At 36.2% G+C, this 10,895-nt stretch overlaps 1 protein-coding gene across 3 annotated transcripts in view; it reads right to left on the reverse strand.

The window, feature by feature from the left end:
* fgf17 (fibroblast growth factor 17) overlaps positions 1-7,613 on the reverse strand; it is a 9,226-nt gene extending 1,613 nt beyond the window's left edge. Inside the window, exons 1-4 of one of the 3 annotated variants that reach the window (XM_084390107.1) lie at positions 6,974-7,613; positions 6,451-6,487; positions 5,674-5,854; positions 3,912-4,018 (exon numbers count right to left, since the gene is read on the reverse strand). In XM_084390107.1, coding sequence (XP_084246233.1) covers positions 3,912-4,018; positions 5,674-5,854; positions 6,451-6,487; positions 6,974-7,005 — 357 coding nt within the window. In that variant the 5' untranslated portion in view covers positions 7,006-7,613. The remainder of the gene's footprint in view (positions 1-3,911; positions 4,019-5,673; positions 5,855-6,450; positions 6,488-6,973) is intronic. The other 2 variants (XM_084390109.1, XM_084390108.1) reach the window with 2 other exon arrangements.
* Between the last annotated feature and the right edge of the window lie 3,282 nt (positions 7,614-10,895).

Below are 10,895 nucleotides of genomic sequence, written 5' to 3' on the forward strand. Positions count from 1 at the left end.
AGTTATTGTCCAGCTAAAGTTAGTTTGATTGATTCACTTCCGTCACAAAGATCATTAGTTCTAGTTATATACTAAAATATTACAGAACACACACACACACTCATTTAAAACATTCACAAGCTGTGGTAAAAACACTCCCTAACAGTTTTTTAAATGCAGAGATTGAAATAAATGATTTTGTAGCACATTCCAGTCACTCGGAGCCGCGAAGCTAAAAGCAGAGCGACCATAGACAGTTTTTTTCCTAGGGATAATCAAACGAATATGATTAGATGATCGGCTTTAATATGTACTAACATGTGGTTGCAGCAACTCTAGCAGATATTTGGGTAATAGACCTAACAGGGCTTTATAAATAAAAATACACCAGTGTATTAAAGTCACCATGAAATCAAAATGGGCAGCTCTTCTTTTTCTTTTCTTTTTTTATGGAATATTGCAGTTTATTCTAAACGATTTATCTGTGATTGTTTTAAATTGATGTTCCTGGTAATGTTGAATCAGAATAACTTCCTCTCGCAGCATCTCTTCTCTTCTCTGATGTCGAGGGCGGGGCAACCTGTCACTCACATGAGATCAGCCAATTGCAAACCACAACCATCCAATCAATTCCTCACAGACACAATCAAGCCCCGCCCACATTTGTTCTTGTTCCAGAAGCGTTTCACTCGGAAATACGGCGCAATAGAGAAGAAAAGACTGTCGCAACTTCTGTTTCATGCCAACTTTAGACTTAAAACAGGAAAATAACTGTGAAATTAAAGTCCCCCTGTGGTGAAAATCCAGCTTTTGATGTAGTTTATGTGTCTATGTGGTGTTTTTAATCTGCTTTAAGACAAACCATGTGTAAATTCATAAGTCGACACCATTGCTGAGTATTTCCTCCTTAAAACTGCAGTGAACCAAAGACAGTCTCAAAAACACGCTTTGAAATCGCAGGTGTTTCTGACGTCACAAACTACCTTGTAACCAATCAGATCAACGTGTGATCGTCAACCAGTGGATTTCTGAGCTGAGTGAGTGAGTGGAGGCGGGGCTCATTTGCATATTCATAGAACCGCATATACTAAATGAGGCAAGGGTGTCGAGTTACATTCAAGATATATTGATACACTTAATTGCATATTTGCAATTAAATGAAATTGTATTGCACTGTAAAAAATAAAAATGACCGGACATTATCCAGTAATTTTAAGGACATTTCCACTAACACTAAAATGCAACACAATGCAATGCATAATTCAAAATACAGGTAAAACACCTGGAAAAAAAGAATATTTCTACAGTACGTTGTGCCATATTTTTACTGACTTTTTTTACACAGTGTATAGTTAAAATTTATATGTAATTCAATTAGTTTAGAGTGTTTCTGACATACTTAAATCGGACTTAAGTTCCTCTTTATATGTTTATATTTTATATGTAACTACATAATTCTAGTGTTTAAAATATATTTAAAGTGTACTGACAAATGTACCAAGAAGAATTTATAACTAAACGTTAAAGTAATTTGTATCGAAGCTTGTATTTAAATATATTTGTAATTGCACATTTGTAATGATGAAGATGCAATTTAGTACATTTAAAATATATTTACTTTAAATAACACACTACAGTTAAAAGTATTTCACATGTGCTTTAGTGTGTTAGTAAAGCCTTACCTACCAAAATAAGTGCACTTCTTTAGAGCATTAAAACATTATTTAAAATTGTCTTTTCATTTGACATTATTTCAAAAGTGCATTTTCTTTACTCAAGTTTAAGTTCCTTAAGTGTGTTAGAAAAACAGATTTTTTTATATGGACTTCACACTGATACCTACGGCTGAATATGACGTTTATGTTTATTATCTCAGTTGAACAGCATGTGACCTCTGTTCCTGCAGAATAAACCAGCTTTTATTATTTAAATGACAGACTTTGTTTCATAATTCCAAAAGGAATTGAAAGTGCTTTTAATGGCTTGTATCTGATCTAGTGTGATCTCCAGCATTGTTCGAGTCCTCGTCTCTCAACGCGGCCCCGATGCTCTCACTGTCTCCATCTGTCCCAGCACTTTGTGTCATGGCAAACTCATAGCGCTGAAGACATTTTTTCCACTTCCGTGAAGGAAGAAGTGCTTGACATCTGACTATGTGCATGTGTGAAAGAATTTTGAGAACTCTTTTTGTCTTTCGCAGGAAACAAACATATGAGTCTGGAGCGACTTAAGCGACTGTGGCAGATTTGAATTTTAACCCACTGGTGCTTCTGCCATTTTTGACCGAAATTTGTTTCGAATTTTTTACTTCATTGGAATGGTGCGAAACTTAGTAAAGGTTTTGGCACTTGCTATGTGAACACACAAAAAAAAAATCATGGACATGATTCGAACAGGTTAAATGGTCCTGTAAAAAATAGACACACTTGTGCTCCTCGCGGTCAAAAACGAGCGCATTGGAAATGAATGAGACGAATTTCATCTAGTGAATATTTTTGGTACTGCAGCCAAACAAAATATTAGCTGCTGAAAGCTCATATTTTGAGATATCAGCCTCAAATTTGGAACACAACTTGTTTAGATTTTGTTGCAGTTTTAGATTAAAACGTGATTTTGAAAATATATATTTCATATCAAAATTGAAAATAGTATTTTTGTGCATTTTTCATAACAATACACGTTTCTGAACTCAAAATTCTGCTGCTTTTTTAAAAGTTCACTTTTTAAAACTTATTTTTGAGTAATAATCTGCCTATAAGTGTCGTCTTAGAAAAGAGATTTACGACAGTTTAAGTTGGAAATTTAATTTGCAGGTCTGTATGCTCAAAAAGTGAATAAATGGATTATAAATACAAAGTAAATATAATTTAGTATAAAAAATCCCCTAAAAATACAAAATATTAAATAAAGTGTTTTGTTCTACCATCATATTTAAAATATTAAAAAATATTTTCCACATATTTTAATGTTTTAATTGAACTTGTTGGGTCATTAACCTCAAAAAAAAAGAAAAAAGTTAAACACTGAGTGTTCATAAGAGGAGTCCAAGTCCCCAGGACTTTTGTCGCACTTAAATTACGAATACACACAAAAAGAATTGAATGGATTTGAGGAGTTTTATGGTTGAAAAATAAAATAAAAATAACAAATCCTTCCTTTGTGGGTCAATTTGCCCCCTTAGCAATGAATGGAATGTGAAGAATGCTTCAGTACACAATTAAAAACCTAAAAATGCTCAAAATTCAAACTAAAAATGCTAAAACTTTACCAAAAAAAATATTTTATAATGTCTACATGTGTATCTGAATGCTGAAGAACTGACTTTAGGACCCAGCGGAACACCTCGTTCCTCCATATAGAGCTATAAGGCCATCTAGTGGCAAGAGTCATGAAATATCATGTTATATTATTTGTTTTCCACAAGAGGTCGGCAAAGACACCCAATGTAAGATATTTTGAGCTGAATTAAAAGGGTTATGCATGAAATTGTGAGTTATCTTTAATTTAAGTTGAAAGAATGTGCTGAAATTACTAAATTACTATTTATTTATTATTTATTGATCAAATCTAGTAATTTAAAGAAAAAAAAGAAAAACGAACAAAAAATTTCCAAAATAATTGCAGAAATAAGCATTCTAAAGTGCGAAGGAAGGATGGGGGTTAACAACAAATATCCCCTCGCTCACTTCTGTATATCCGAGTGAAACAGCTTCGCAAACAAGAACAAATGTAGGGCGGGCTTGATTTTGTCCGTGGGGATTTGCTTGGATGGTTGTTGTTTTCTTTTAGGCGATCTCATGTTTTAAGTCACGCAACCTAATCATCAAATATCCTTTTTTTTTTTTGTGAAGTTCAAAATACACTTGCCCCAACAAAAATGAAACATGCTTCCCCGAGGAATCTCCGAGTAGGATGATGGATAGGATACGTACCTTGCCCACTAGTTTCCCCCTGCGGTTCATACACAGGTATCGGCCAGTCTCCGCTCCTTTGATCCGAACTCGACTCCCGAAGGTGTCCGTCTCCACATACAGTCTGGCTGTAATGCAGGACAAGTGTTTTACCAAACAAAATACTGCGTAGATCCAGCCATCTATCAATATCATGTAAAACTATACCGAAATCATAATGAAAACACACCAAATTTAGGTCAATATTTTTAAGAGCAGAGTAAAAGTAATTCTACCTGACCTAAAGTCACTTTTGATCAATGAAAGTAAGCTGATTCAGTGCTGTTACACTTAGATGATATGGCAAGCCGTTTTGACTTTTAATCATCCCCAGGATATGAATTCTTGTCAACAAATATCAACAATTACATTTTTACTAGTTAAAATGTTAATTCTTGATATCAGGAATCAGTATTCTAGTAAAAATGGCAATTTTTTAATTTCAAACGATTCAATTTCCACTATTAAAAATGTTGTCATCACTCTCAGAAATACAAATTCCTGATATCAAGAATTACATTTCAACTAGTACTTAGAAACCTAGAATTCTTGAGATCTGTAATTGTGTTTTCAGTAGTTAAATGTCTGCCATTTAAATTCAATTGTTGATATCGATAATTGATTTCTTATAGTTGAAATTCCAATTTAACATATCAGAAATAAAAAAAATTACTAGTAACAATCATAATTGTTGATATCAGTAATTATGTGGTTACTAGTGCAAATGTCTGTTCTTGTTATCAACAATTGAATTGCTTCTAGTAAAAAAAGAAACATTTTGAAATCAATAATTCGATTGTCACTAGTGACAATGTTAATTTCTGATATCGTGAATGTGATTGTTACTAGTAAGAGCCATTTTAGATATCTGAAATCATGCTGATAATTATTGATATCAGAAATACATTTTCAGATATCGGAAATAACAAATGTAACATGTTGAAATACATTTACAGATATCAACAATTAACATTTCAACTATAGTAAAAATTGAGTTCTTGATATCAACAATTGAATTTGAATGGCAGCATATAGTGAAAATACAATTACAGATATCAAGAATTATAGTTTGTAAAAATTTAAATAAGAATTGAAATTTTTACTAGTGGAAATTGAATCGTTAATATCAAAACTTGCCATTGTTACTAGAAATTTAATTCCTGATATTAAGAATGAACATTTTAACTAGTAAAAATGTAATTGTTGATATTTGTTGACAAGAATTCATATCCTTGGAATGGTTAAAAAAGTCCAAATGTTTGGTGCGAGAATTGGAATTGTGAAGTTTATTATTATTTGTTTAATGTTAATATGAAATACATTTTTGGAAAGAAAGAAAGAAAGAAAGAAAGAAAGAAAGAAAGAAAGAAAGAAAGAAAGAAAGAAAGAAAGAAAGAAAATGCCAAGCAGTCACAGAGCCTTGGAGTGTGTGTAATGTGTGATAGGTCAATATTTTTAAGATTTCAGGCATATTAAGTTCAAATGCATAGTCCAGTATCGTGATGTTCAAGATGACTCTCACAAGTCTCATCAGTCTCATTTCCCTTTGCTGTTTGAAGGAAATTATCACATCCTAATCAACACAAAGAGGAAACGATTAAGCAAAAGAAATGTCTTTTGAACTATATCAGCAAGTCCCTTTTCAGCCAATAAAGCAATCAGCCGCGAAACAGCCCTATAATCTGCACCGAAACCCCCGTGAGTGAATCACCGTGGCGCGGATGAATACTTGACGCGGACTCACCGAAAGCGTTCCCGTCCTCCGCGGTGGCGCTGACTCTGCGGCCCGGGATCTGCACGTGTCTCCCGCTGGTCCTGCTGTACAACTGATACACCCGAACCTGCCGCCGGCTCAGCTGGTCCGTCAGCGAGCCCTGTTCCCTCACATACTGCTTAAAATTAGGAGAAGGGTGATTCTTCTCCCCCTTTTCGGTGCAAAGGGAAAATAAGATCACATATATGATCTCTCTTTCTCTCTCTCTATTGCTGGAATAGAAAACCTGTTTCGTTTTTGTAAATGCCAGCAAGAGCACTGATCTAACTCTGCAGCCCGATCTCATGTGTTTATCGTGCAATTATATCAATTGCACGATAAATAGCCTGCAATTCGTAGGCTTACTAGATACGCACTTTCATGAGATCGTGTTGATTTGAACTCAACAGAGTTAGATTTGATTTAGGCTCATCTATTCCAGCTAGAGCCTGGGGCCCACTAGAGGGCCTCAGCAAACTTATAATGATTTCAAATGAGTTACAATAAAGTAATCGATGCTAAAAATCGCTAGACATGTAAACTAGCTTCATTTGATATGCCTCACCAAGAACACAGGCTACAGTTATTACAACTTTTGATCGATTTTGAAGCTTGACATAGGCTATAACCTTGCTTACTATACAAGTATCAAAGTATCAAATTTAAACTAAATGTAATTGACATATGCATGCAGTTTTAATGAAATATTAATGCTTATTAGGCCAGTAAAAACACAAACAAAATAAAATGTAATAAACAGCTATTTACCTGCGCATGACACCACACCACGAAGAAGTGAAAAGAGCTACAAAATAAAACCAAAAAGCACAAATGAGAAAAGCATTATAATGCATTAGATAATTAGATTATAGATATAATAGCGTAATATAATTAGGTAATAGGCAACATATAATAGCATTATAAAATGTAAATTAGATTAATGCATGTATCACATAATGTAGGCTACATAATATACACATTAAAAAGTAATTCTATCGTTCTCTTGCGTTTCTTTCAGTTCAGCAAAGACCGGTTTCTTATCGAACAAATACACATATATTCACTAGGCTATATATAATTATTGCGTTGCTTGTATGGTTCTTTGAGGATTAAAACACTTTTTTTTTTCCCAAAGCACCAAAACAAAACATTTTGTAAAGAACTAGAAAACTAGAAAAATTTTTTGCACATTCTTCTTATAAAGCATCAAACTGTAAAACATCCATCTGCAACATTAATTTTTAAGATGAACGATCTAAATATCGCCAAATATCAGTAGCCTAGTACTCACATGTACAAGCAGCGCTGATTTATTCCATACATTGTGGAAACGCAAAGTCAAAAGTTTTATCCAGGGTTCTCCAGAATGATAATCCAGCTCGCGGTGATCTCCTGATTAAATGAACAGAGTCAAATCCATATGCCAGTATAAATATATAAATATATACGCGACTTCAGGAGCGCGAGATCTTCAAAAGCCCCTCAGATGCGCGTCTTGGCAAACACACACGCGGATAAATCCCACCGGGAAAAAACCGATCCACATATAGTCCAGAAGAGTATGGAGTTCCATCATATGTTTTATAGCAATGCGATCATTTGATTGTAAGGGTGCAGTGTGGTCTTGATGTTGTGTTGGCACTGTCACTTGTGCGTCTGGATCATTCACTGCGCCACAGGGATAGACGTCAAGATCCCTCCCTTTTCCCCTTTACAGACTCATGCACTTTAAAAAAATCCTCAAGCCTTGCTGTGTTCTGTTAGATGCACACCTGGAGGTGTTTCTAACATCCATGTAAATGAATCAAATCACTAACTTCACCAAGAGACCATGTGACTATCCACATGGCAAAAAGCAAGCCTCTCCTGATGTCTCCCAGTTTCACCCAAACTCCCATCTAACGGATGATTAATCTTTCCAAAAGAACTGTGATGTATTCAGATCATCCTCTGTATTTAAAGCTTTGAGGCTCTTCAGAAAGGGGTGTGTGCGTTAGGGCCCATCTCAGTGTTGGTCTATCCCTGTGAAGGGGCCACGGCTCACACCTTTTGCTAACCTGGCGGCTCTAATGAGATAACAATGGTGTCCTTTAATCACAGGCCTCCAGCGGGCTTTTGTTCGCTCCTGCAGAATCCACATCAAGCACTAACGATATAACGTCAACAGGATGCTCGCTTTCCCACGCATAGTTCAGTCGCATCGGGGCAATTAGTGCTGTCTTGCAAGTGTGACCATAGCAGAGCCACTTGGTTCCCTCAAATCAAAATTTGTGTGAACTTTTTCCACACCTTGAAGAGTGAAACTCAAGGATTATACCGTCACCGTGATTTTACCAAGTGCAACATGTTCCTGGATCAACCGATTGTTGATCCTGGAACAACATTCCTGTCCTAAACCTAAATTATCCGTAAAATCAGAGGGAATTAGGGGTGAATAACACTGATGATGAAGCACCAAACCCTGATTGTAAGCATAAACGTGGTCAACTCAAACATGATTGATTGATTGATTGATTGATTGGAAAGTTGATCCAGGAACATGTTGCACAGCGGGAAATCACGGTCACCGGATATATGCTGTAAATCAGTGTTTCTTGGATTTGTTTCAGAACTCAGATTGGTGACAAGGCCAAACCCTATATTTAATGTAGAATAGCATGTATTATTTTATTTTTTTTTGTCTCACAACCTGCCCATGGTGGCATATAATTTGTTAATATGGGTTAACAAATGAAAAATACTGTGAAAATCCAAGTTTGATTGGATGCACCAAAATCCAAGTTTGGGCCACAATATGCTGAAATGTGTCTTTTATTGGATGCACACCTTGCATGTCAAAAACAAATGATATGGAAAGTGTTTTTTTCCTCTTCTCTTTTAAAAGTCAATGACCCTAATTATTTTTGCTGCCCTAGTTGCATATAATAAATGATATTTATTTTCATGGCTATCTGCAACCTGGATCATGACCCAGAAACATCTTTATTTATAAAAGGTGTATAGAATTTTAGATACTTCTATTTTATCACATCTAGGCCATTTTTTATTCAGTTTATGAATTGCCTCACTTGTTGAATGAATTTAAATTTGTGAACTGTCCTTCTGACTGGTCAGGATGGTGACAGACGTGGACTTGACTCTTGGCGTTTATTGCAAAGTGTTCTCCACCCATCAGTTTGTATTTTGCTAACGACGGACAGATAGTCAGGAGGGTGTGAATAGTTATTGGCGATAAAGATGAGCGAGACAGGTGTGTGTTTGATGTCAATATAACCGGAAGGCTGGATAGCTCAAGTCTTTGCAGGAGTCCAAAATCTGCACACGTTTTATCCACTGTTATCTTAATTTAAGATTTTCAAAATGTAACTAATAAGATTATTATATGTATTATAATTTAGTCCGTTTTTTTCTTCTTTTTTTTTTCTGGTGTTGCTTGTTTTTGTTGCTCATGGGCAAGTCCAGACATAACTTTGTTTCTGCTTTAATTTTGGAAGGAGAAATCTGTGAACTGGATTTTAAGATACTGAGCAGTGGAAGCTGAATGCATCATTCATCAAATTCGGCAAAATATTTAAAGTCAAGCTTTTAATGTTGTTTATATGTATTTGTGTCATTTTTAATATGCTTTAAATATGCCATTGCTGAGTATTTCCTCCTTAAAACTGCAGTGAACCAAAGACAGTCTCAAAAACACGCTTTGAAATCGCTGGTGTTTCTGACGTCACAAACTACCTTGTAACCAATCAGATCAACGTGTGATCGTCAACGAGTGGATCTCTGAGCTGAGCTGAGTGAGTGGAGGCGGGGCTCATTTGCATATTCATAGATCCACGAATACTAAATGAGGCAAGGGTGTCGAGTTACATTCAAGATATTTTAAGACATGAAGAATTTATTTTCAAGGAAAAAAACTTTAAATATGTAATTTTGGTGATAAAAGATTAGTTTTAAGGGATAAAATTATTGACTACAGGGGGACTTAAAAAAATAACATGCATGGGGTGGGAAACCGTTGTGATTGACAGGCATTCCAAAGTCTCAACCTAAAGCTTTCTTGACCTTTAAAGATGGTAAAGACAGCAAAAGCTTGTATCATCATTTCATTTGCATCCATTGCAAATCACACCGTTTTCCTTTCCGGCCTAAGCTTTTCCGGGTCAGTACATCTAGCTTGGGTTGTTTCACGGTCGTCTAAAAAAATCTGATATAATCAACAAATCGGAATTGTGCATCAAGACTTGCAGTGTAAATGTGGCCTCAATGTCACAATCTTCAAATCGGATTTGATCTTTTGACATGCGCACACTGCACAAATATACAGAGTTGCCCTCTGTTGTTGCATTGCCATCCTCCTTTACATTGTTCAGATTTAATATTGATCTATTTCTCCTAATGAGACAACAAGCGCTGCTTATATTTATCCTCCTGCTTCCAGCGACCAAATCAAGGCATCTGTGGATGAAAGTCTGAATCAGGACAGCTGGGAACAGGGTCGCCAGGTTTGCGCAACAAAACCAACAAACCAAAACCAATTACTATTCAATTACTATTGACTTACTATTCAAAACCTGCGCAATCACGGCTAAAACTATCCAACAAAAGCTCGTTCCATTACACCATGTCATTGCACATGTGCAGATCTTGTGTCGGTTTGTGTCCTGTTAGGGTCCATGTGAACACAATCGAGGGAAGACAGATGTTTATTAAGTGTGATTTGAACCTTAGAACTGTTTGACACGTGCTGGACATTTAAGCAGACACACCCTAAAAGCCTGAACTGAAGACACACAGAGGTAATGTGTGTGTGTGTGTGTGTGTGTGTGAGTGTTTGTGTGTGTGTGTGATGGGTAGGTTTAGGGGTTGGGTTAGTGTGTGTGTGTGTGTGTGTGTGTGTGTGAGTGTTTGTGTGTGATGGGTAGGTTTAGGGGTCAGGTGTGTGTGTGTGTGCGTGCATGTGTGTGTGTGTTTGTGTGTGTGTGTGGGTAGGTTTAGGAGTCGGGTTAGTGTGTGTGTGTGAGATGGGTAGGTTTAGGGTTTGGGTTAGTGTGTGTGTGTGTGTGTGTGTGATGAGTAGGTTTAGGGGTCGGGCTAGTGTGTGTGTGTGTGTGTGTGTGTGTATGTTTGATGGGTAGGTTTAGGGGTCGGGTTAGTGTGTGTTGTGTGTGTGTGTGATGGGTAGGTTTAGGGGTCGGGTTAGTGTGTGTGTGTGTGTG

Source organism: Rutilus rutilus (assembly GCF_951802725.1).
Source record: "Rutilus rutilus genome assembly, chromosome: 19".
NCBI classification, from domain to species: Eukaryota; Metazoa; Chordata; class Actinopteri; order Cypriniformes; family Leuciscidae; genus Rutilus; species Rutilus rutilus.